The sequence below is a fragment of the Cetorhinus maximus genome, chromosome 8, assembly GCF_964194155.1.
Source record: "Cetorhinus maximus chromosome 8, sCetMax3.hap1.1, whole genome shotgun sequence".
NCBI lineage: Eukaryota > Metazoa > Chordata > Chondrichthyes > Lamniformes > Cetorhinidae > Cetorhinus > Cetorhinus maximus.
Genome location: NC_135886.1, coordinates 125,479,531 through 125,507,209, shown reverse-complemented (window position 1 = coordinate 125,507,209; position 27,679 = coordinate 125,479,531). Strand labels below are relative to the sequence as shown.

The window sequence follows — 27,679 nt, the reverse complement described above, 5'->3', positions numbered from 1 at the left end:
TTTCCATGAGTAGTGTGCCTCTGGAATGTATTGCCAGCTGGTGTGGTGGGTGCTGACTCTCTGCACACCTTCATGAGGGAGCTGGAGCAACTCTTTACTGGGGGAGAGACTGCGTCATATAGACGTTAAGTAACAATTGGTCCATGTGATACCCTAAACTTATTTTCATTGAGGGGGTCAGAGAGAAATTTTACAGGGTAATTTTTCCCTATTATCCCTGTTTTTCCCCTTGTTCTTGCGCCTCTCTTAGGTGATTATACGGCTGCAGTGTGAAGTGGGGCATGGGTTGTGAGAAGGTAAGAAATGTTTATCCATGATGATTGAGCCATGATGGTGTGGTTTTCACTTGTCTGTTATTTTCATATGCTCTTATGCTGTTAAGAAGGGACCCAGTGACCATGAAGGAACAATGATAAATGTCCATGTCAGGCTGGTGTGTGACTTGGAGGTGAAGGACTTGCAAATTTAGTCATGCTGTGCCTGTTCACCAGATGCTGACGGGCTTTGTAAGAACCCAAAATGTAGAACAGGGAGTGCACGCACGTTTCAGGCCAGAATAGGTGCACTGTCTGGCATGGAATAAAGTATACGCCGTTTATCACATCTCAAGCAGGTGTTAGGCCTCTTGCATAAGCAAATAAGGTTCATCATGCCTGTTTGAGATCCTTGCTCTTGATTGGTTTTTTCCTGGGACAGCCAGTGCCATCATGAGTTGTGCTCACCCTATCACAGACCTTCCTTTTGGCCTTGTCCCACCCACCCCTTGCTCAGAACCTATTAAATTTCTAACATTTCACAATTCTGATGCAAGATCCCGGACCTGAAGTGTTAACTCTGTTTCTCTCTCCACAGATGCTGCCTAACCTGCTGAGTGCTCTCAGCACATTTTGTTTTTACTCCTAATCTCACCTGCTCAGGTTTCTGACCTTGATCTCCTGGCATTAACTCCTAATCTCCCCGCTCCCATTCCTTACCCCGAATTTTGAGATCCCTATTCCCAATCTCTCCTGTTCCTATCCAGGACCACCGATCTCCCAGTTCCAACCTTAGATGTCTCAGCCTTGAGTTCTAATCTCCCCCATTCTCAGCTTCAATCCCTTAACTCTGATCTTTTGATCCTCTCCCCAATCTCATCCAATCCTATCTTGCCACCAAACTCCTGTCCCCATCCCTCAATCTCATCCACATCTGACTCCAACCGTGATCTTTTATCCCTGTCCCACCAATCACTCCAACTTCGAGCCCCAACTCCTGATCTCTCAGTCCTTACCTGATCTCCCTGCCTCAAATCATGATCACCCAGCCCTGAATTATGCCCCCATCCCCAACCCCTAATCTCTGGACTCTGACCCCTGATCTCTCAGCCCTGACTGCCGATCTCCCCACTCCTTGCACCAACCACCAATCTCAAGCACCCCAGGCTTTAACCACTGATTTACCATGCCTCCAGCCCTTACTCCAAATCTCCGCTGCCCCCAGCCTCTAAATAAACCCTTCCAGTCTCCTCTCCCAACACCTGATGTAGAACTTCCTATCCTAGATTCCCAGACTCCCTTGCCAGTCCTAGATGTGATCCTTTTGATTTCCCCTGTGACCCCTAGCCCACCACAATTCCAGGATATCTGGTCATCAGCTCAACCCAAAACCCAGCCCAGTTCTGGCCCGAGCTGATCCCAGACCCGAATCCTGGACCTACATACCTGCAGGCCATTGTGATGCTACTGGTGGTCCAATATTACACAACTCTTTGCTTCTGGGATCTGATGTAAATAGTACACAGTGCACCCATGGTACACTGATTGTGGTGTGAATGGATATTTATGAGAGTGAATGGGGTGCTGATCAAATGGACTGATTTGTCCTGGATAGTGTTGATCTTCATGAGTGTTTTTGGAGTCGGACCCATCCAGACATCACACTCACTTGTGCCTTGTAGGTAGAGGCTTTGGGAGGTGAGGAGAAAAGCCACTCAACAACAAACAGCTTGCATTCATATAGCACCTTGAACATTGTAAAATGTCCCAAGGCGTCATTGACTGCAGGATAACATATCTCTGTATTAGAATGTGGGCATTATTACACATGGGGATAATTAGTTTCTAAATCACATATTGCAGAAATCCATGAAACATTGTCAATCGTCAACCTTTTGTTAAGGGCCCCAGTCTCAACTCTAAGGAAGCTGCAATGTTCAGAAATGATGGTTGAATAGAAGTTCAGAGGTGCTTGGAGAAGCAAGAGTGCAGCATATGGATGAAGGATAGGCAGTTTAAATAATGCCCCTGCTGAAAACACACCAGCATCTACATGAAAAAAGTGGAAGATTTCAGGATTAATCCAACCCAGTCAATTTCACCCCATCAGCCTACTTCCAAACATCAGCAAAGTGATGGAAGGAGTCACCAAGAATGCTACCAAGTAGTATTTATTCACCAATACTCTGCTCACTGATGTACAGCTTAGGTTCTATTAGCACCACTTGACTCCAGACCTCATTATAGCCTTGGTCAAAACATGGCACTAGAGTTGAATTCCAGAGGTGAGGTGACAGTGACTGCTCTTGACCTCAAGGAAGCATTTAACTGATTGTGGCAAAAAGAGTCCTATTAAAACTGATGTCAAAGGGGGTCAAAGGAATAAACTCTCCATGTGGCGGGTATCAGATCTGGCACAAAGGAAGATGGTTGAGGTTGCTGGAAATCAATCATCTCAGCAGCAAGATTTGCTGTAGAAGATATTCAAGGCAGTGTCTCAGCTGCTTCATCAATGACCTTCCATTAATTCACATGGATATTCTTGTGTGTGAAATTGGGTGGCACTCCCCAGCTTTCCGCCTGGGAGTTTATATTTACACTTACCTTTCTACCTTTGGGATAACATCCCAGCATTCTAGAAAATCATCCAATAAAATCCAGGGAAAGAAATCAGCTCAACTGTAGAGAGCAATCACTACTACCCTTTAAAACGGATGGATGCCCAGCAGACATTATACAACTCAGTTTAAATGCAACAATCTCATAAACAGGCTTGCATCCAAAGATACACAAATCAATTGCAATCCCTTTTTACAGATGTTATGAACCTGTGCAGTTAGCAACTAGAGAGTGTGAGACAAAGCAGCAGGAGCCCAGACTTTCCTTCTGCAGCCTAGAGGAGCACTCATCTTTTGAGGCCACCATTGGGTATCCGGTAGGTTTTACTGGTTGGAGAAAGCACAGCAGTAAGTTGTTAAAATTGCAATAGGCTGCTACCAATCTGGGATCAGACCCCCACCCCCCCACAATTTGATACCCCAGTCCAGGACTTATTTGGCTGCCAGCCAGGTGCTCCCAGGGTTGCCTAATTTTGCAGCAGCCAGAATCCAGGGGGCAGAATCTTCAGGTCGGCAAGCAGGGGTGAGGCCCACTCACCGATGCGTAAAATGACACGTGGTGACATCGGACGCGCATCCTGACATCACCGCGCATCATTCAGACCTTGAGTTTGGCGGGCACACACCGGAGTTGGCTGCGCACCCGCCGAACTGTCAAAGACCTACTAAAGCCATTTAAAGCCACGGGCGGGATGAGGTTTCATGAAGGTTTTTAAAGTTTAATAAAAATTTATAAAAAAATTCATTGACATGTCCCAGCTCATGTGACACTGTCACATGAGGGGATATGTCTTAAAATTTTTTTTACTAAAATTTTATAAACTAAAACCGATCTCCTTCAGGCAGCCTCAGGGAGATTTCTGTGCACTCTCGCGCACATGCATGAAAGAGCGCAGGCCCCGACTCAGCTTACTCCCCCCGCTCGCACAGGAAATGCTCAGCGCTTCTGGGTAAATGGCCCGCCCACGTAAAATGGCAGCGAGCAGCCGATCGTGGGTGGTGATCGGCTACGCGCCCACCCTTGCCCACTCCCGTTCAACCCCCACCCCGACTTGGAGAAAATTCTCCCCCAGCAAGCTGCATTGAGATGTCCATTTGAGCCAGGTTCTAATTAGGCCCAATCTCAATAGCTCCTGTCTATTCACTACAAAATTGGGCGGCTGACATATTCTACTAATACATCAGCCAAAAGTTAAAATTTACCTGTCTGAGTCATGAAAAATCCCTCAAATTTAGTAGTGTAGCTGTTGAAAGAAATGGCCAACATGGTTCAGAATTATTTACTGGTAGCAGTTGATATGGCTACAATTAAAAAGATTTAAATTAATGGTATAGTGGTAAATAGAAAACCATTACCTGCTGAATTTAATTTATTTTTGAATATATGTTGTATGAGGGAATGAAACCAAGTGCGATTGGATTTGTGGCAACCTCTCACTTTCCTTTTACTCAGTTGGCAAGTATTTATTTCATAAACCATGGTGTGAAAAATTAGGGAAATCTTGCACTTCCAGCCTCCCATTGTTCTGGAATGGAATCTCAACTAAGTGTTGCATTAACTTTTGGTCTCACTTTCAACTATTCAATTCATGTGAGATTACATTTCTCAAATACCATTAGCATTTATGGAGTTAGAACTGTTTGATCAGCTTTGGTGGTTGCTCAGCTTCATCTATATGTGGCGGGATGTCTGATCTTTCTCTCAGACCATCTCTCAAAATGCCTACTTCAAAATGTTCATGTTCCTCAAAACTACAACTCTCCTTCATGTCCAGACTTGTCCTTTAATAGGAGGCAGATTTCATTGTTTGGACACTGAGGCTTGTTCTCCATATTTGGACAAGTTAAAGGTATTCCCATAATTTATTGACAGTGTTATGATCCCCATACAGGCCGATAACTTTGAAAAAGAGATGAATTTCCCAAAAGATCAACAGAAACAACCGAAGGATAAGTTTCACATTTTAAGACTTTTACTGTAGCAAACTAAAATCAACGTAGATCAAACATTAATTAGCAGGCAACTATTACGCTACACTAAAGAAAAGGCACTTTCACATTAACAACCTAACACAATCGAGACACGCCTTACAACTGCTTTCATTGTGCACCGCACTTCTGGCAGATGTGTAACATTGTAAGAAATAGTCCAAAATTACTCGGGGCTCTCCAGCAGGTTCACTTCTCCGTGCCATGCTAGGTCGAAACTTCCAGTGTCCTTCAAAAGTCGTTCGAGTCAATTTGAGTCTTCAAGATCCAACTTACAGCAAGGCCCACCTTTGTGACTTCTTGTTTGTTAAACCTCCAAAAGTCCTGCCTTTTCTGTCCCCTTCCTTTTGAACAGAAAACCAAATCTCACAAGCATCCTGCTTGTTTGTTAACACAAAACAGTCCTTCTCTGCCCTTCAGGGTAGTAGCTGCCTTATTTCTCCACAGATCAGTCATTGCTTTGTCTCTCTATCCATGTGTCTCACAAAGCAGCTGTTTCTGTGAATTACTGTGTACAGGTGTGAACACTGTCACTTGATTTTAATAGGTTTCTGTTTGCATTTCACCCTCATGGCAACCAGACCACCTAGGCATGTCTCTGAGTTGGGGTGCTTCTGGAATTCCCAATTTTAATTTGAGCTAAAGGAGACATTTTAAAACATTACCGTCTTGTAAAGTTCAGCATTAGTGACAACAGATATCCACTTCATTAAACCAACTTCCCTCGCCAAGGTGATGATTTTGTGTTGAACTTTCCAAACCCTGCACCTCCACCTCCTAGTAAGACAAGGGCAACAGACACATGGGAACACCACTATCTGCAAGTTCCCTTCCAAGGCACTCAATCTTGATGTTACACTTGATTCAGTGATGAGTTTCCTACCTCATATTTATGCCAGCAAGAAGACCACCTAGTTCCACCTCCATTGCACTGCCCAATTGCACCTGTCTCAGCTCATCTGCTGCTGAAAGCCTCATTCATGCCTTTGTTACTGTTACACTCACCTATTCAAATGTATTCCTGGCTGGTTTTCCACATTGTACCCTCTGTAAGCTTGAGGTCATTCAAAACTCTGGTGTCTGTATCTTATCTCGCAGCAAAGTCCATTCCCTTATAATATGTGTGCTCACTGACCTGCGTCGGTTCCCGGTCAAGCAATGCCTTGACTTGAAAATTCTCATCCTTGTTTTCAAATCCTTCCATGGTCTTGACCCTCCCTATTTCTATAATCTCCTCCAGCCCCACAACCCTCTGAGATTTCTGTGCTTCTCTAATTCTGGCCTCTTGTACATTCCCAATTATAATCGCGCCACCATTATTGGCTATGCCTTCAGCTGCCTAGGCCCCAGGCTCTGAAATTCCCTTCCTACACCTCTACCTCTCTTTCCTCCTTTAAGTCACTCCTTAAAACCTACCTCTTTGACCAAGCTTTTGATCATCTGATTGAATGGTTCCTTATGTGGCTCAGTGTCAAACTTTGTTTTGTAATGCTCCTATGAAGTACCTTGGGACATTCCATTACAATAAAGGTGTTACTAAGTTGTTGTTGTTGTTGATTTAGACACTACTGTTCAGGTTTGGCAGCAAAAGGGAATTTTGGAGAGGTCCATTCTGCACTTCTTACAATGATATTAGAGGGATAAGATCTCTTGATGGAAAAATGGCCTAAAAGGAAGAATTATAGGCTAGTAATTTCTTCAGAGCTGCTTCCATTCAGCTGGTGTTACTTGGCTGGCTTCCACACTTACAACAAAATGGGAACAGCTTCAAGGAAAATGCTGTCCATAAATTATGAACCCTACATTCTTTCAATGTTATACTAAGAATATGGTACTTTGTGAGGATCAGTGCTCATTATTCAGTTACTAATGGCTTTTAATAAAAAGGATAGACAAAGAACAAGGCGAATGAATGAATCAAGGGACACAAAGCTTTATGTTCTAAGTTTGATCTGGCAACTTTTATCTAGTCAATCACTGAGATTATTCTCTAGTTTGCAGAAGATGACATTGATAAAGTGCTGAAAGGCATTTAAGGTGTTGGGGCAATAATTTCCCATTAAGTGTCAGGACCAAATTTCAATATATTGTGATCAAATGTCTCCATGGGTCTTATTACTTCTGAATTGCAGATACAATTGTGCTTTCTTGCAGGGACCAAATTGATGTCCCAAGGTTGACTAACACCAGTACGTTCTCAGAAAATTTGTGTTATGAGTCAATCTTCTACTCCATTTACTACTTTGGGTTTTCTGGCCACATCTGTGCATTCACAATTTAAGTTGAGTTGGTTGAAGTCATCCATTATTATAAATTATCTATATTCATCCTTCTAATCTTGTCATGTAAGGTGCTACTGTCTTCCTTTACTTGCTGTGGAAGTCTGTAGTTGATGTTCATTGTTAATTAGCCTCCTTGTTACTTTTAGGCACTAATTATACAGTTTTGGTTGTCCCTTTCCTTTCATTCAACTTACTTGATTTCAAGTTTATTCCATATATTTAAAGCTATCCCTCTTCCTCTGTTATCATCTCCATCTGCCTTGAATAACCTATATCCCAGAGTGTTGAGTTTACTTTCATTTTCTGGAGTGAGTTAAAGAGGTTGACAGTAATCTATCTAGAATATTGTTGGTCATTAATGATTCAGATTGGATTATTAGTTGGGCCTGTTACTGAGGACTGGAATTCTTCCCACAGAGCTCCAAATAGCCCTACAAACCAGCACCTTAAAAGTAGGGCAAGCAGGTGACTTACCATTACTGTGTTAGTAAGCTGCATTGTTTTAGCTAGTTAATCTTCAGCAGTATCCCTGTTCACACTTGGAATATGGGGTTTGGTTGGGGGGGGGGGGGGACATATTACAATCTAAGTCTCGCCGAGCCTTGACTCAACACAAAAATAAAATACTGCAGATGCTAGGAATGTGAAACAAAAACAAACACTCAACAAGTCGGGCATTCACTTACTCACTCCGCTATCTATCCAGCAGAGATCACTGGATGGTTATCAGGAATGGGAAATTTTTATTCGCTCATGGGATGTGGAAATCACTGGCTAGGCCAACATTTATTGCTCATCCCTAATTGCCCTTGTTCAGGGGGCATTTAAGAGTCAACCAGATTGCTGTGGGTCTGGAGTCACATGTAGGCCATACCAGGTAAGGATGGCAGATTTCTTTCCCTAAAGGGCATTCATGAACCAGGTGGGTCTTTACGACAATCAACAATGATTTTGTGGTCATCAATTTTTATCAAAATCAAATTCAAATTTCACCATCTGCTGTGGTGGGATTCGGACCCAGGTCCCCAGAGCATTACCCTGGGTCACTGGAATACTGGTCCAGTGACAATACCACTATACCACTTTTCCTTCAATACCCTAAGGGAACTGAAGACAATTGTGGCAGCGCTACCCATATCCAGCTGAGTTCAGATAACTGAACAGAAAATGCTGATCAAACATAGGACCTACCTGTTCTGTGGCTCAGTACTATAATTTATCCAGTAAACCACTGGATAAATGGGCCCCTCTGGCCCTGATGCCAGAGGGCATCCACCCACACCCTATGGCCCCTCATACCAAGCTATGGCACTTCATGTCCATTCCCCCACTATACAACTATAAAACTAATGAACCCTATAGTGACAATAGTATGTGTGAAAAAAGCCTTTAAAAAAGTCATTAATTGATAACTTTCCACTTAAAAAAACTCCTTTTTACTACAGGCCAATAAAAGTGTCAATCATCCAGACCCTTCGAAGTATCTATAGCTGAAACTGCAAGCAGTTGAAAACCTCTATCTTGTCCATCTCAAGAGACCAGACATTCACTAGAGTACTGAAACTCCTGAACCCCAGGGAAAACATTGCTTGATTGACAGCTCTAGTTCTCTGATCTCATTTGTTAATGGCAGAAATGTTTATTTACACAAGCTAAAGGGGAGAGCCGGTACAGACACAATGGGCCGAATGGCTTCCTTCTGCCCTATAAGAACCGTAAGTTATACAAAAATAGGTAAAATACCTGAGTACTCAAGTAAGGCCATGAATTTTCAATTTTTTTTTTTTACAATTAGTATTATTTTGCTTAATATTGATTTGAAACTATTCGTTTTCTGAGACTTCCCTCTATTGGTATGTAAAAATTCTCTCCACACAGGGCACTAAAGCTCGCATTTACAATCCATATGTGATTCTACAATACTTGTTAAATAAATTGTTTTTTTCATGCATGATGATAATCGTCCAAATACCATGCTTACCAATGATAATACCCCAGGTAACGTCATTATTGACATTTAGAAGTTAGAAATTTATATCAATACCTGCAGCCCTGCCAGCAGTTTTTTTTAAAAAAATGCTCCTCATTGCCTTTGCATCTTGATGACACACTCGTAAGAAAAAGAAAACATTCTATCACAATTTCAAGCTAATTTATTTTAGTTTTCCTGAGCTAAATGTTTATTAAAAAATTATTAGCAGGTACACCACCCTTTCAGACATTTCTCAGTAACACTGACAGGGCTTAAAAATATTTCAGAAGCTAAACGCAGAGATTATTTTGAGGTTATTTAATGTGTAGTATTCTGCATCCAGCATCGTTTAAATGAGATCAGTCCCTTCCCACTCAGAACAGCCAAAGATGCCCATCACAAATAATGTGTAGTACATACTGGCTAACTGCTGAATATTTGGATGCCTGGGGTATTATAAAGCCCAAGGACATTGCAGTGCCATTTCTTGTTTGCACATACTAATTAAGTTACACGCCCATCTTAAAAATGGAGCTCGGCACAGGACAGGCTGTGCTGACATGGAAGAAGCTGGTGCTGATATCTAATATCTGAAAAGCTACATGGGGTACATTTTTTAAAATGGCTATATATTTCCTATATTTCCAAGCTGGCATATAGCTCCTACATGACGCATGCTTTGTACATGCATCATTAAAATAAAAACAAGCATTTTTGTACTGTACAGGACTGGTACTGGGTTTTTCTAAATTTCAAATAATAAGTTCACAATAATCAAAAGGAAACTTTTTGGGAATTTAAAAGGATTAAAATGTTATAGTACACACAAATATACAATCACTGCACTGATGCGGCTTACGCTAAAATTTGGATTATTTTGGGGCAGTCAAATTAATACACAATAATGGAGTGTACAAAAACAGATCATGGGTAGGATGCTATAAATACATTGGAATTGCAGGATCAGTATAGATTTGACCAAAAGTGGAATAGACCCATACATGTTGAAAATGACTAATGGAATTATTTCTCATTGGATATTTCACTCTCCAAAAAAAAAAAATCAGAAGACTTGAAGTGGGAATGCAGCATTAATGAAAGACTCCTCGAATTACAATTCTAGACAGGCAACCCCGAGTTCAGGTAGATAAAGAACAGATAAATAGGGAAGATCCTCATTTGTCCAAGAGATGTGCTCCAGACGGTCCATGTGATAATTAACAGTCACAAGCATACAGTAAGCATAATGTTATCATCCTTGTGCATCAAAGATCCTCTTCAGCTAAAATCCAGTCATTTACTCTCAATGTTTTCCTGCCCCACATCACCAACTCCTTTCAAGAATATTTTTCTAAATAACACTTGCTCCTTTGGATTCCCAAAAATGAAGAGGATCCATTCTTTAGAAGCTTTCTGCCTTTCCTGTTTTGTTCAAAAGAAAGTTAAGTACATGAGGTTGTGAGTAAACTACTTGGAAGCAACTTGCTCATTAAGTGGGAGTTATTTCATTATTTTCAAGCGTGCTGCAAAGTTTCTTCTGTCCTTATGAAATCAGGCACTTGTCTTGTTAAAAAGGCTGCTTGAATGATAAACAGTCAACAGTCTGCTGTAGTCATTCAACAGCAATGTGTGAATGTCCAACTAGATGCTTTAGACATTAAGGATTTCAAATTCTTCCTCTGACTCAAACAGTTTGTCTGCTGGTTCAACAAACTCTGTGGGTCAAAGAAAACAAAGACAAAATAAACATTATTAATGGTATAAAGCAAAACCCAGATTATCACTTCATGGTATACTAAGGGAGGAATGAAATTATTGAAAAGCAAACTTAGAACAAATAAAGAAAAAACATTTTGATTTAAAATAATGAATAGAGTACAAGAAAGATAACAGGCAAAATCATTAGGATTATTCAGTATACAACTAGATATGATGGGAGTCTTGATGTACTAGAGGAATGAGCTTTAATTAACCCTTAAATCAAACCTTTCTCATCCCTAACTTATCTTACGTTCTAATTTTTTTGGTGCAGCAAAATAAAAACAATTCATTATCTTTTTAAAAAATATACCAGTATGAAAGGAACAAAACCAACTTACAGTTACAAAGGACATTTTGGGTAACTAAGGTGCTTTAATGATGAACGATGGGCAGAGCAGAAAGTAGAGGAAAGATCAGGAGAGATAAGAGAAGGGGAATAAATAAACTTTGGGGAGGCTTTGGAGGAAGAGAGGATAGCAAGGCAAAGATGAACAAGGAGAGAGTTCTGACAGCCTTGGTGGAGTGGAAATAATGCTGCAGGCCAGGATTGGAAGAGTACTGTGTATATTCTGAGTTATGGTACTGAAGAAGAGGACTGAGCTCGTGTGGAGTTAAGTCCTGGAGGAATTTAAAGACAAGAACCTTGATACCCTTTTTGGGGAGAAGAAAATGAACCAGTGAGGACAGGATGATAGGTGTGCCAGACAAGATGCAAGGTAGGATGTGAATGCAGTGTTGTTGTAGGGTGAAGCTGGGGAGGTTGGCATGAAGAACAAATGGGGTTATTACAGGGGTAAACAATGAATAATGTCTCAGCGCGAATCTTACCTGCTCCTGTGGTCTGCACTTCAGGTTTGGTTGCAGGTATAAAAGGAGGCCAGTGTGCAGGATGCTTCTCAACCAATTCAAACATCCGGAAGCTTCGCGTTTTCAGAATTTCCTATCGTTTGGCACATTCACGTCATTAGACATAAGCTCAACACAATTTTAATGTTACAACTGTAAACTATTTTTATAACGGGCAAGCGTATTGTGGTATACCCATTTCAGCTCTGAGATCAGGGTTCCAGTCCATCCCAGACTGATCTGGATGAAAATCTTCCCTCATTGTTAGCTGTAAGAGCAATGAAATGAGTCTGGGGTAGTCTAAACCTAGGTCCTCACGGATAAGCATTCACAGTATAAAACTGTCCAGGTATGACACAAAATCATGTTGATGCAAAACCAGTCCTCACAGATACCAGTGCTTATGACATTAACCTAAAAATGGCCCATGGCTCACTCCTAAAGAGGATCCTTTCTCAAAGATCAGACCTTCATTTTTGAAAGTTTTTCCCTTGTCGTCTGGGCAGAGAGCCAAAAAAGATTTCCATTTTCCATGAGTGTGTGTCATATTTCTGGATAAAAGAATTGTGCCCATCAGTGACCAAGAATTCTGTGGTCCCTTAAATGTTACAAACTTCCTCAGAGTTCTTTTAAAAAGTAAAATAATTTAGAAAATGAGAAACAAATCTGAAAGAGTACTGATCTCAAATTTAACATGAATTTCAATGCTAAATTAAATCAACATCTTAATCATCATGTAGGAAAAACTGTTGTCACGTTTTGGGCAGACTTCAGAGAAAAGAAATGATACACCATCTTAGGATGAACAGAGGGGGGGAAAGTTTATTTAGGCCACATCCTAATAACATCTAAAAATGACTCATTCTTTGTGAATTTTTCTTGTTGGCAATGCTTCTTTTAATGCTTTCATAGGATGTGAGCATCTTTGGCAAGGGCCAGCATTGATTGCTCATACCTAATTGCTCTTGAGAAGGTGGTGGTGAGCCGCCTTCTTGAATCGCAGCAGTTTCTTTGTTGCAGTACACCCACGGTTCTGTTAGGAAATGAGATTTTGACCCAGCGACATAAGGAACGACAATATAGTTCCAAGTCAGGATGGTGTGTGGGGAATTTGCAGGTAATGGTGTTCCCATGTATCTGCTGCCCTTGTCCTTCTAGGTGGTGGAGGTACTGGAATTGGAAGGTGCTATTGAAGGAAGCTTAGTGAGTTGCTGCTTTGCGTCTTGTATATGGTACTCACTGCTGTCACTGTGTATTGGTGGTGGAGGGAGTGAATGTTGAAGGTGGTGGATTGGGTGCCGATCAAGCGAGTTGCTTTGTCCTGGATGGTGTCAAGCTTCTTGAGTGTTGTTGGAGTTGCACTCATCCAGGCAAGTGGACAGTATTCCATCACACTCCTGACTTGTGCCTTATAGATGGTTTGGGGAGTCAAAGTGAGTTACTCACCACAGAATTCAACCTCTGACCTGCTTTTGTAGTTGCAGTATTTATATGGCTGGTTCAGTTGGGTTTCTGGTCAATGGTAACCCCCAGGATTTTGATGGTGGGGATTCAGCAATGATAATGCTATTGAATGTCAAAGGGAGTTGGTTAGATTCTCTCTTGTTGATGGTCAGTGCCTGACACTTGTGTGTCATGTGAATGTTACTTTCCACTTATTAGCCTAAGCCTGAATGTTGTCATGGTCCTGCTGCATGTGAGCAAGACTCCTTCAGTGTCTGAGGAGTCATGAATGATACTGTACAATCATCAGCAAACAACCCCTCTTTCGATATTATGATGGAGGGAAGGTCATTGATGAAGCTGCTGCAGATGGTTGGGCCTTGGACAAAACCCTGAGGAACTCCTGCAGCAAGGTCTTGGGACTGAGATCATTGGCCTCCAACAACTACAATCATCTTCCTTTCTGCTAGGTATGACTCCAACCAGTGGGGACTTTTCCATTTGAGTCTCATTGACTTCAATTTTGCTAGGATCCGTAATACTGAATTATGGAATGTCATACTGGTGCAGTAAGGACACTTTTTTTTTTGAGGTTGGTCTTATTGGCTATTGTATAAAAGATCTTTGCCCACTGTCTAACCTAACATGCCTGATCTTTACCAGGTGTCTAATCAGATATGCTGGCACTGGACACAAAACTTCTGAGAATATTAAAATTTTATGGCACTGCTATCTCTACTCAAAATAAAATCATTTGAAAAAATCTTGTATAAATAACCAATCTTCTTATGAACCTTGGCATTGAGTCAACAGACTATTCAGCCATGGGGTCATCATGGCTGACTTCAATCCAATCTTCACTAAATGCCCTTTCAAAACTAAAACAGATTTATCACTTTTCTTTCAATCTCATGTAAAACTCCACAGATTTTAAATTAAAGTTTAATTCATAAAAGAGGAATCAGAATTAAGATTAAGACTAAAAAAGAAATGGTTTCATTTCGTACCTTCTGTACAGAATTACACCAGCTTTCAAAATCTTTTTCAGTGTTGCAAAAAAATCCCTGGAACAAGAAATAAATATCAAGAAAAATGTGAAAATGAGTAAGGAGCACAAGCTTATGAAATCAGACATGAGGCATATTGGGCTTCTAACACACACTTTTTTGACAGCACAGGGTTTAAAATATTTAAATTGGATGATAACAGATTTTATGTGGATGAATGTTCAATCCATCACAGACAAACCCAGCAAAGAGGCCTCATGTGTAAGAGAGCTGTTCTCCCACAGCCTAAGAGGAAAAAAAAAGGTGGAAAAAGCAAAGGAAAAGAACAAACCAATAAACCCCAAACCAATCTTTGACCTCTCAGCCCTCAACTCAAAGCAGCATACGTGGAGATCTGAGAGCAGCTCATTTTCTTCATGACTGTGCTGGGAATGGGTACAAGCCGCTTTAGATATTCCTATTCTTCTTTAAGGCCCCTGTACAGATCAAATCTATGGTATGTAATGTGCGTCCTAACTGATCTCCCCATTGCTCAGAAAATACAGATGTGTAGCAAGTCTAACACATGTAACAAGATGCTTCCTTCAGCCTATGTGAGAGAGATCGAGCACCAAGCTGTGAAGTAGAATCTTGCTGCTCTTGAGGAGTTGCTAGTTCTATCCTGTTAGCCTAACAACGAAGCACAACTGTGCCCCATCAGCTGTCTCATGACCATCTAGTAATTATCCTTATTTGTGGAGAGAAAAGGAAGAAAGCTGCATTTCTTTGGAGTTAAAATTTAAGATTTTTAATAGAAAATGAGAACTTTCAACACTTTGTGGAAGATTCCGTATAAGTCAGATAGATTCACAGTACTCAAAGGAACTGTTGATGATGAAACAGCTGGCCTGTTTAGTAATAGAAACAGCAACGAATGACTTGGAGGGGAATTTTCAGATGTTCCCATGTGCCTGCTATCCTTGTGCTTCTAGATGGTAGTGGCTGTGATTTTGCAAAGTGTTGTCAGAGGGGCCTTGGTGAATTGTTGCAGTGAATCTTGTAGATGGTACACAATGCTGTCACTGTGTGCTGGTAGTGAAGGGAGGTAAATGTTTAAAGTGGCAAACCAATCAAATGGGCTGAATTACCCTGAATAGTGTTGAACTGCTTAGGCAGAATTTTATGAGTCAGCGAGTGGGGGTGGGGCCCACTCGCCGACGTGTAAAATAACGTGCGGTGACGTCGGGGGGAACTCCCGATGTCACCGCGCCCGATTTAAATTTTCTGGAAGGCGGGGGCGCAGCAAAATCAGCTGCGCGCCCGCCGACCTGTCAATGGCCACTTGAGGCCATTGACAGGATCAATTAAGTAATTAAAGGACCTGCCTGTCCAACCTTAAGGTTGGCGGGCAGGCCAGGAGCCCTGGCGGGAACTAGAAAAAACATGAAACCTCATCCACGGGCGGGATGAGGTTTCATGTGGGCTTTAAAAAATTTTAATGAAGATTTTGTAAAAATTATGGACATGTAAGGGAAATTTTATTTTTCTATTTTTGTCTTTTTTACATTTTGAGCCAATCTCCCTGAGGCAGCACTTAGCCTCAGGAGGATGAGTGCACTCTTTCGTGCATAAGTGCGAAACAGCTCACTCTCGATTTTGGGATTCTCCCCTCCGCCCGCACAGGAAGCGCATAGTGCTACCGTGTGGACGTCACACTGGGCGGGCCTTAATTGACCCGCCCACGTAAAATGGCACCACGCCTCCGATCAGGAGTGCCAATCGGAAGCATGCCCGTACGTGCCCGCCTGTCAACTCCCCCCCTCGATGGGGGGAAAATTCAGTGTTGATGGAGCTGCACTCATCTAGACAAGTGGGGAATATTCCATCAGCCTCCTGACTTGTACCTTATAAGTGGTGGACAGGCTTTGGGGAATCAGGAGGTTAGTTACTTGCTACAGAATTCTCAGTCTCTGACCCGCTCTTGTAGCCACAGCACTTATGTAGTTGGTCCAGCTAAGAATCTGTCAATGGTAACCTCCAGGATGTTGGTGGTGGGAGATTCAGCGATGGTAATGCTGTTAAATGTCAACAGAAAATGGTTAAATGCTCCCTGATTGGAGATGGTCATTGCCTGGCACTTAATAGCTAAAACCTGAATGTTGTCCAGGTCTTGCTGCATGTGGGCACAGACTGCTTCAATATCTGAGAAATAGTGAATGGAACTGAAAGCTGCAATCATCTACGAAGATTCCAACTTCTGACCTTATGATGGAGGGAAGGTCATTAATGAAGTAGCTGAAGATGGTTGGGCTGAGGGCATTACCCTGAGGAAATCCTTCAGTAATGACCTGGGACGGAGATGTTAGGCTTCCAACAACCACACTATCTTCTTTTGTGCTAGATATGACTCGAAGTAATGGATAGTTTTTCCCCCGATTCCCACTGGACTTTTATGGGGGTGCTATGATTCCACAATCAGTCAAGTGCTGTCTAGCTGCCAAGGGCACTCACATTCACCTCACCTCTGGAATGTCTACGTTTGGACCAAGACTATAATCAGGGTTGGAGTCGAGCCATACTAGCAGAAACCCATTACTTTGCTGATGAAGAGTAGACGGATGGAATGGTAATTGGCCAGATTGAATTTGTCCTGCTTTTTGTGAACAGAACATATCTGCGTATTTTTCCATATTGGTGGGTGGATGACAGTGTTGTAGCTGTACTGGAACAGCTTGGCTAGCGGCACCTTTAGTTCGAGAGCAAAGATTTTCAGCACTACAATTGGGATATTGTCAAGATCCATAGCCTTTGCTGTATCCAGTCAGCCTTTTCTCGATATCACATGGAATGAATCAAATTGGCTAAAGACTGGCATTCGTAATGCTGGAAGCCTCAGGAGGAGGATGAGACAGATTATCCGCTCAGGACTTCTGGCTAGAGATGGTTGCAAATGCTTGAACCTTGTCTTTTGCACTGACTTGCTGGGCTCCCCTAGTATTGAGGATGGGACGTTTGTAGAGCCTTCTCCTCCCGTTATTTGTTTAATTTGTCCACCACTATTCATGATTGGATATGGCAGGACTGCAGAGCTTAAATCTGATACCATGATGTGGGATTGCTTAGTTTTGTCTATAGCATGCATGTAGTTTTGTGTTGTAGCTTCACCAGGTTTTGGTACTGCTCCTGGCATGCTCTCTTACACTCCTTATTGAACCAGGGTTGGTCCCCTGGCTTGGTGGTAATGGCACCAAGAGTGACAATTATGCTTGGCCATGAGATTATGGTTAAATACAATTCTGTTGCTGCTGCTGATAGCCACAGTGCCTCATGGATGCACAGTTTTGAGCTGCATGATGGAGCATGTCCTCAGCATGAAGATGGGACTTTATCTCCACAAGGGCTGTGTGATAGTCATTCCTAACAATTCTATCATAGACACCAGCGACAGGTAGATTGGTGAGGACGAGGTCAACTAGGTTTTTCCCCTCATGTTGTTTCTTTCAGCACCTGGACTTCAGGGCTCTGCCAGCTCGGTCAGTAGTGGTACTACCGAGCATTCCTTGGTGATGGACATTGAATCCTCAGCCCAAGTGCATTTTGTGCTTCTTCAAAGTGTGTTCAACATGGAGGAGTACTGATTCATCAGCTGAGGGAGAGCAGTTGATGGTAATCAGCCTGTGTTTGACCTGATTCCATGAGATTGCATGGGGACTGGATTCAACGTTGAGGGCTCCCATGGCCACTCTCTCCTGGCTGTATACCTAAGGTATGGTGATGGAGGAGTCTGGACCATTGGCTTTAAGGTATGATTCTATGAGTATGATTATGACAGGCTGTTGCTTGGCTAGTATGTGGAGCAACTCTCAATTTTGGCACGAGCCCCCAGATGTTAGTGTTGCATTTAGGGTTGACTTGGGGTGAGGTGGAGAATGCCACTGTTGTATCCAGTGCCTAAATCAATGCTAAGTGGTCCATCTGGTTTTTATTCTCTGACTTCTGTGTCACAATTTAATACAAGTGATTGGCTTGGTAGTTAAGAGTGAACCACACTGCTGTGGATCTGCAGTCACTTGTAAGCCAGACGAGGTAAGGACAGCAGATTTCCTTTCATAAAGTTCAATAGTTGGATTTTTACGACAATCCGGTAGTTTCATGATTATCAGATTTAATTAATTAACCGAATTTAACTTTCTCAGCTGCTTTAGTGGGATTTGGATTCTTGTCTCTGGAGCATTAGTCCAGGCGTCTGGACTACTAGTCCAGTGACATTACCGCTATGCTACTGTTCCTTTGCCAGGTAAACTGCAGTTCCACATTGGTCCACCAATTGGGACATTGAGCCTTGATTCTTGCTAACTGGCACTTAGGTTGTTTAGACTTAGGTAACGAGGAAGATTGTGTACAGTCCATTTTGGGTTAACAGAAACTACCTGTGTAGCTTTCTCAGTAATTTAGTGTCATGACTCTCAAACTTGGTGATGGGCTTCTCTATATGTCAGACATATGGCTGAAAACTGTCACTTTCTTGTCATCTCCTTTGTTGCATTCATGTGACCCAGGGAAAAAGGCAGGCAGAGTTTATCCTCAAAGATCCTCCTCCTTCAGGTACCATGCCCTAAGAAGGTGCTGGCGACCATGGACTTCCATTGGATCGGTCCATGATTAGGCTTGGCAAAGTACTGCAGTGGTTTGCCATTGCCTTCTGCAATATGGCTGACCAGGAAACTCTCCTGCTCTTATCACCTGCCATTAGGCATATTGGAAGGATTTACAGGCTGATAATCAACCCTGTTTGGCCATGTTATGAAGGCACCTCCCGTGACCATCAGGTCCTGAAATAGGACTTGAACCTGGAGCTTCTGGCCCACTGCATCGCAAGACCTCCATATTATCTTCAAAGCTAGAACAAAATAATGAACACATATTTGCTCTTTAGAACACAAAGTCTTCCCCGTAGAGATGTTCCTGTTCTTAACTGGTCTGTTTAGCTTGGAGGAAGAAGGTAGGAACCAAACATGCAGCAAGGTGCTTCCCCAGGGGGTACTTATTAAAATCTGTTGGTGAGTCGATCCACACTGTTGATTTGCACTTCCTAGCAGCTGGTGTGCTGCAACATTGGCAGGATGTAAACAATGGTGTTCCCCAGGGGTCAGTGTTGAAACTATTACTATATTTTTATAATACATATATATGTATAAAAATTACAAGATCAGGACCTGTGTAAATTTCAGATGACACAAAAATAGGAAGCCCGTGAGGATTTTGATAAAGTAATTTGGGAAATCTGCTAAACTAGGAGGAATTATATTTAAGATTATCATGAAAAAATAAAAGTAGTAGTTTTCTTTTCAATTCATTCACAGGATGTAGGTGTCTGGTAAGGCGAGCATTTATTGCCCATCCCTAATTGCTCTTGAAACTAGTTGGCTTGCTAGGGCATTTAGAGAGCAGTTAAGAGTCAACCACATTGCTTTGGGCCTGGAGCCACATATGGACCAGATTGGGTAAGGATGGCAGATTTCCTTCCCGAAAAAACATTAGTGAACCAGATGTGTTCTTATGGCAATATGGTAGTTTTCATGGTCACCATTATTGATATTAACTTTTTATTGCCAATTTATTTGATTAACTGAATTTAAATTCCTTAGCTGCCACTATGGGATTTGAGCTCATGCCCAGGGTTGGAGATATTCTTACATCGACGGCTTTTAGGGCATAAAATGCCCTGCCAGAAACAAGGGTGGAAATAAAATCTTTTTTTTTTAAAAAAAGGGTATGAGAAAATGGAAGAGGAATGGGACTAAATGTTTAGCTCTGACTGGAGGCAGTCCAGCCACAATGGACCGTACTGTAAAACTCTAGGATTTGGTGAACTAGCAGTGCAGCACAACCTCTGTTTCATGCCATACCTCCAAGTGTGTACCAGGATGTCAAGAGCTGCAGCTACATCTCAATCAGTATTACTGCAAGAAGTTTGCAGAGAAAATCCTCTTTGGAAATACAATCTTTGCTTCATCCAACTGGGACTCTGAACACTACAAACCTCTAACTGTCCTATTTTGTGGACCACTGCAGATTCTCCAGAACTTTCTATGCTATTAGAACCATTAGGACCCATCTCATTAAATAAAAAACAAAAACAAAAATACCTGGAAAAACTCTACAGGTCTGGCAGCATCTGTGGGAGGGAGCACAGTTAACGTTTCGAGTCCGCATGACTCTTCAACAGAACTAAGGAAAAATAGAAAAGGGGTGAAATATAAGCTGGTTTAAGGTGGGGGGGGGGGGTTGGGACAAGAGAGCTGGATAGAGGGCCAGTGATAGGTGGAGATAACCAAAAGATGTCACAGACAAAAGGACAAAGAGGTGTTGAAGGTGGTGATATTATCTAAAGGAATGTGCTAATTAAGGGTAGAAAGCAGGACAAGCAAGGTACAGATAGCCCTAGTGGGGGTGGGGTGGGGTGAAGGAATCGAAAAAGGCTAAAAGGTAGAGATAAAACAATGGAACAGTCGGAAGATGAGGTGCTGTTCCTCCAGTTTGCATTGAGAAATCAACCTCATCTTCCGACTCGGCACTTTACAGCCTTTCGGACTGAATATTGAGTTCAACAATTTTAGATCATGAACTCTCTCCTCCATCCCCACCCCCTTTCTGATTTTTCCCCCTCCTTTTTGTTTTTCCCAATAATTTATATAAATTTTTCTTTTCCCACCTATTTCCATTATTTTTAAATGTATTTCCATCCATTGTTTTATCTCTACCTTTTAGCCTTTTTCGATTCCTTCACCCCACCCCCACTAGGGCTATCTGTACCTTGCTCGTCCTGCTTTCTACCCTTAATTAGCACATTCCTTTAGATAATATCACCACCTTCAACACCTCTTTGTCCTTTTGTCTGTGACATCTTTTGGTTATCTCCACCTATCACTGGCCCTCTATCCAGCTCTCTTGTCCCAACCCCCCCCACCTTAAACCAGCTTATATTTCACCCCTTTTCTATTTTTCCTTAGTTCTGTTGAAGAGTCATGCGGACTCGAAACGTTAACTGTGTTCCTCCCCGCAGATGCTGCCAGATCTGTAGAGTTTTTCCAGGTATTTTTGTTTTTGTTTTCGATTTCCAGCATCCACAGTTTTTTGCTTTTATGCTTCCATCTCATTAAATGTTGCTGTCTTACATTGAAATAGTTTTTTATTGCTCATAATCAAATCACTGTTTTGCCAGCAGATGGTGCTACTGCACTTTGTAAAGGTCTGAAATTATACTCAGTGCTTCATAAGGAAAAGAGGAAATGTATTATGTTGCCTCCTCCCATCTAACATTTATGTAAACCTTTTCTTTTAGGGCTAACCTAATACTTCCCAAAGTGCAATGTGTTAAAAAGGTGAAATGGGCTCCCAAAGCCCTTTAAAGAAATTCAACATCGTAGTGTATGCCACACAATGGCAGAAGAACAGAGGGGGACAGACTGTTGGGGTCTTCAAGGTAATGTATCAAGAAATTGAAAATAATCAAGTGCACCACTGCATTGTGGTAAAACTTCATTCCAAAACCCTCGAGCAGCGTGAACCAGTTGGGAGGCTAGAAAACTCGAATGGGATATGGAAGAAATAAAAAAGGTTAGCACTAGGCTGAGCTAAACTTTAAAAAAGCAGCACAAGGCATTAGATAAATTTAAAAGAGGTACACTCAAGCAAAGCAACAAAAAAAAGTTAAAGGGGAGCACCTTAAAGAAGTAAAGCTGAAAACAGGATATCAGGTCAAAAATTAAACTACAGCTTGGAACACAAGAAATGGTAAGAGTAGACTCTTCTGTCCTCTAGCCTGCTCGGTCTTTCAATTCTATCATGGCTGATCGTATAACTCCATTCCATGTTCCCACCTGCTCCCCATATCCCTTGATTCCCTAATAGATCAAAAACCTATCAATCTCAGTCTTGAATATACTCAACGATGGAGCATTCACAACCTACTGGGGTACAGAATTCCAAAGATTTACAATCTTCTGAGTGAAGAAATTGCTCCTCACCTCAATTCTAAATGATCAACTCTTTACCCTGAGACTCCCTTGTTTTAGAAAACAATCCCCCAAAAAGAAACCTCAAGAGAAATCAAATCAAAAGGAGACACAAAAAGAACTAGTTAGGATAAAGTATGTTTGCTGCAGATATTTTACACATGAAGGTCAGGTGTAATAGATGGGGAAAAGATTTTTAAAAAACTTATCATAAATATAAAGCTTCAGGCAGAGCAGACCACACAGAAACTCACAAAAGCAAGTGGATCACTGAAGGTGGATGGATTGTATTAAACTCAGTAATTGAATCACTAAAGGATGAATTATAAACAGTCATATTGAGGGAACCAAGAATATGGGGATGTTGAATGAACTAAGGTTAGTAAAAGCAGCAAGAAAGATTAAGGCTGTGAAGTTACTTAAAAGATTATAATAGCAGATATAATACAATGTGTAAGATTGTAGAAGAAAGTCAAGTCATGGAGGAAACAGCAGCTAGAAAAATCAAAGATAGCAAAGAGAAGGCACAGGGGCACTGCAATGGTAGGATAGTCTTTGATGTCCAAACAGTTGGATATAAATGCGTGTTCCAGACCAGTTGCTAGGTCATGGTGTGTTGCTTACCTGGAGTTCATTAAGTGTATAATGAGGAAAAATGTTAGAAAGACTGCAAAGGGGATACAAAGGAACCAAATGGCAGTATTCCATATTGGAGCAATGCCATAATATAGGCCTTAGAAGTCACATATATAAGGAATGCCCTAAAGCTCGAAGATAAATGATACAAAATCTGCATTCGTATGGTAAAGAAGAAGAATTCACCGAGAAAATTAAATATGTAAATGAATGTCTGGTGACCTGGTGTGAAAATAAGGATGCTATCTGTATAAATTAGCTTCAAAAATTTTCAGGACAAAATGACAAAAAGAAAGAGGGATTGAACATAAACAACGTAGGAACAAGGAGGCTTGCAAGAAATATAAAAGCGGTTAACAAGAGTTATTTAAACAAGATAGGCAAAGGATAAGGTTAAGGGAGGTACTGGATTTTAAACAGGACAGTTTTGAGTGGGGAGGGGAGTTAACAGACAAACGTGGACAGCAAAAACTCAAGAACATACAGAAAGCAAAAACTAGCAGATACAGGGGATCAAGGAAGGTGGCAAGACTATATATGAAATATCTTATGCTGGCACTTCATCCACAAACACTCATTTCTGTATTATGATTTTGAGTTCTACTTTTTACGTTGATATTTAACATTAAATCTGTCTATTTAAACATTAATAATAGGGAAATGTAAGTAAGCTGTTGTCTGACAACAATAACAACTTATGTTTATATAGTACTTTAAATGTAGAAAAATATCCCAAGGCATTTCACATAAATGTAAGCAAAAATCAACTTTGAGCCAAAGGAGCTACTTGGGAGGGTGGCTAAAAGTGTGACCAAAGAGGTGGGTTTTAAGGGCAATTTTAAAAGGAAGAAAGGGCAGGAGGGAATATAAGAGAAAAAGACTAAAAAGGGATGCAGAGTCAAACATAATCATGGGCAGAATTTTCGCTTGGCATGTAAGCATCCTGATGTCATCGTGCACTCGCCCGATAATTCGGTTGGCGGGCATGCCCAAGAGTTGGCAGCCTGTCTGCCGACAATTAAAAGAGGCCTATTAAGGTAGTAATCAATGGTGATTTTTCATTGCCCGTCCGATATTACGGCTGGTGAGCAGGTGAATCAGCCAGGTGGCCTTTGCCTTTTTGAGCATACTTCATCCAAGGGCAGGACGAGGCTTCCGATATTAATTTAAAATAAAAGATAAAAATGTTTGGACAGAATTTGCATCAGCCATATGTTCAGGTGACCGATCCTGATACGTGGACATTTTTTTTCCCCCAGCATTTGAAAATCTTTCAGCATTTAAAAATGCTGAGCGTTTCAGCACGCCTTTCACACTGGTTGACCGTTAATTGGTCAGCCAGCGTGAAATCGCGGTCGAGGGCCGATCGCAGGCAGAGGCCCATTTCCCAGCCGCTCCCAGGCCTGCTGACCACGCCCAAGATCCTCCCACATATATATTCCTGGTCAAGATTTATCCCTCAACCAAAATCATTAAAGAACCAGTTGAACTGGTCACTATGTCATTGCTGTTTGTGGGGCCTTGCTCTGTGTAAACTGGTTGCCACGTTTCCAACGTTACAACAGTGTCAACACTTAAAAAATATTTCATTAAACCTGCTAAAGTAATGAAAGACACTATAAAAATGCAAGTTCTTTCTTCCTGTATGCCAGGGATATCTGGGAGGTTAATGAAACTGGTCCTATGGACAGTGAAAAGATGCAAAATGATTAGTGGAGCCATGAGAGACAAAGCACATCTTGACTTGGTAATGGCAAATGATCTAGGCAATATGGGAGAAAAGAAACCTATGGTATTCTCAGGGGGAGTGACCAACCAATGATTAATCTTGAAATCAACTGTGAGTCAGAAATACCAAACATCAGGAATATAATTTTAAAAGGCTTAATATTGGTGAACTAAGAACAGAGTTTAAGCAAATTGGTGGAGTTTGTTGGTAGATGTAAAGTGGAAAACCTTTAAAGACATAATCCAAAGCCAGGATTAGCAAGTGTTGGAAGAATGAGGAGAGACAACATGAACTAAATAGTACAATTTTAAAGAGGTGCAGGAATAGAGACCTGGAGGCGTAATGTATATGAATTGGCAGAACAAGTTGAGAAGGGTCATTAAAAGTCCTAAGGGATCCTTGGCTTTATTAACAGAGGAATACAGTACAAAAGCAAGGATGTTATGCTAAACTTTTATAAAACACTGGCTAGACCTCAGTTGGACTATTGTGTTCAATTCTGTGCATCACGTTCTAGGAAGGACGTTAAGGCCTTAAAGAAGGTCCTGTAAAGATTTACTAGAATGGTAGCAGAGCTGAAGGACTTCAGTTATATAGAGAGACTGGAGAAACTGTTCTTCTTAAAGAAAAGGTTAAGTGGAGATCTGATAGAGGTCTTCAAAAAATAAGGAGAAAGTGTTTCCAGTGATAAAAGGATCAGTAACGAGAGCTCACAGATTTAGGGTGATTGGCAAAAGAACCAGAGATGACACGAAGATTTTCCGGCACTGCCCAAAAAGATGGTGAAAACAGATTAATTGTAACATTCAAAAGAGAATTGGAGAAATATTTCTGGCTTTTGGATGAGATATTAAATGGAGGCCCTGGGTGCCCTAGCTCTCAGAGTGGGCGTAAAGGATCCCATGACATTACTTTGAAGAAAAGTTGGGGAGTTATCTCTGGTGTTCTGGCCAATATTTATTCCTGAATCAACATCACAAAAACAGATGATCTGGTAATTCTCACATTGTGGGAGCTTACTGTACGCAAATTGGCTGCCATGTTTCCTATAGTGCAACAGTGCCCACACTTCAAAAGCTTTATAGTGGCTGCAAAGCACCTTGGGACACCCTGAGGTCATGAAAGGCATGTTTTTCTTTTCTTTCTTTACTTCAAGGGAAAAGAAAATCTGAAGTTATGGAGAAAGAGCAGGGAAATGGTACTAATTGGGTAACTCTACCAAAGAACTGGCACAGGCATGGTGTGCTGATGGCTATATCATACTATGATTCTATGAATAAGGGTGACCCTAAATGGATGAACGGGCTGAAAACCTCCTTCTGTGCTGTAAGCTTTCTATGATTCTACTCCATACACATGTGTATTGTTAACATTGAAAACAGGATCTTGACAAAACTTTAAACACTTTGCACACACTTTTAGATTGGCTGGGACATCGTTAGTGATGCTGTCCTCCTGAGGGGGGGAACTTGTTACTGGTTCTTTTCCTGGTGGCTTTGGGCTCATGTCTGGCTCCACTCTATTGTTCTGACAAAATAGCCCGGAATTTTGTCAGCCTGATCACAGAACCTATTATTCTTGGTTGAGACAGCAAACAATGAATTGCATAGCATCACTCACTAAAGCTACTGACGGGTCGAGATGTGTAATTTTCATACGATGTGGTATTCGCTGGCAGTGATAACTGTAATCGTCCACACTCCCATCATCCTCTGTGTCAACTGCAGCCTGTGTCGTATGAGGATCCAAATAGATTAATTCATCTCCTGTGAAGACAGAACAGAATATTCAGTGCAAGAGCAGATGAATGATGCAAATAAAATTTAGTGACTGCTCAATACAAAACCTTGAAGAGACCTTTCAGTTTAAAATAACCACTATACCAGCACTGACTAACGCATACATAGACAAACACAGGTCTATATTGCAGTATTGCAATGACTCATTCTACATTACTGTAAAATTCTGCCATTATATAAGCAGTGTCCATTGCACAACACAATATTAATGCTATGGCACTAGTCCATTACTGGCTGCTCCTGACCCACATGGTACATCAAAGCACTTTCTGGAACTGCTCTACCAGCAACTCTCAGAAAATAAGACTGCTGCAGCAAATTCTTATAACCGCAGGACCCTTGATTCCTGCTTTTTGGTCATGTATTCTCAATCAAGCATCTTCAATCAAGGCATAGCTCTAACTACAATTCCACTGAATGGTATTATTCATTATCATGTGGACTGTAGCAGTGGTGGTTTTTGTACTTTCTCAATATTAACAATATAGAGCACCACATCAGCACATGAACAAAGATAATTTGTTCTACAAAGAAATAGGAAGGTTACTCGAGAACAGAATATTATTTTAATGGGAAAATTCAATAAACCTGACATAAAATGGGAAAATCCAAGCTGCTTAAAGAGTCACAGATGACTGCTTCATGATCCAGATCATAACCAGAAACCAATATTATGAAATGAGGAAATAACTTAAAAAAAAGAATGGGGGTGTGGTTTTCAACATTACTTTAGTAGCAGCAGTGGAACATACTTCAAGGTGTAATGCTGAGCATACAGGATAAATACATACCAAAACTAACAAACTTAGACTAAACTAGTGTGATGTTAAATGGATTAAGAAAGAAATAAAACAATTGTGATAAAACTCCTACAAATCTTGCAGGGATGATTTTAAAAAACAAAAAAAAATGTTAAAAGTATGATAAGGTGTGCAGAGAGAATTAAAAAAAACAGCAGTTGAGGCTGAATATAATTCTGTACCACATACAACAAGAGGGGAGTCACAGAAGAGGTGTGGTGAAGAGGAGAACTTAAATCACATTATGACAAAATATAAGCAGTTACCATTCAGCAAAAAAGACCTGGTGATCGTCAATAAGACTGCCCGTAAATGGTCAGACCAAGATGAGGGTACATTCTGAATGAAGAACTAGGCCCTGTTGTACCAGTGTTCTAAAGTAATGTCTACAAAATCCGGAGTGCAGTACAAAACTCAGATTTTACAGTACTGTACTCTGTTTTTTCTCCATGGATCTGATTTGCTTACACAAGCTGCAGGATTTACTTTTTCCATTTGGTGTCACTCAGTGCCATTATTTTAATTTTGCACCAATACTGAAACTGG

General features: G+C 41.3%; 1 protein-coding gene across 1 annotated transcript in view; it reads right to left on the bottom strand.

Moving 5' to 3' along the window:
* Nucleotides 1–9,218: 9,218 nt before the first annotated feature.
* The window catches only part of atg4a (autophagy related 4A, cysteine peptidase), a 57,050-nt gene continuing 38,589 nt past the window's right edge, over nt 9,219–27,679 (bottom strand). Inside the window, exons 10-13 of the mRNA XM_078547569.1 lie at nt 26,155–26,300; nt 14,173–14,229; nt 11,705–11,816; nt 9,219–10,830 (exon numbers count right to left, since the gene is read on the bottom strand). Of these exons, the coding sequence (XP_078403695.1) occupies nt 10,766–10,830; nt 11,705–11,816; nt 14,173–14,229; nt 26,155–26,300 (380 nt within the window). The 3' untranslated portion in view covers nt 9,219–10,765. The remainder of the gene's footprint in view (nt 10,831–11,704; nt 11,817–14,172; nt 14,230–26,154; nt 26,301–27,679) is intronic.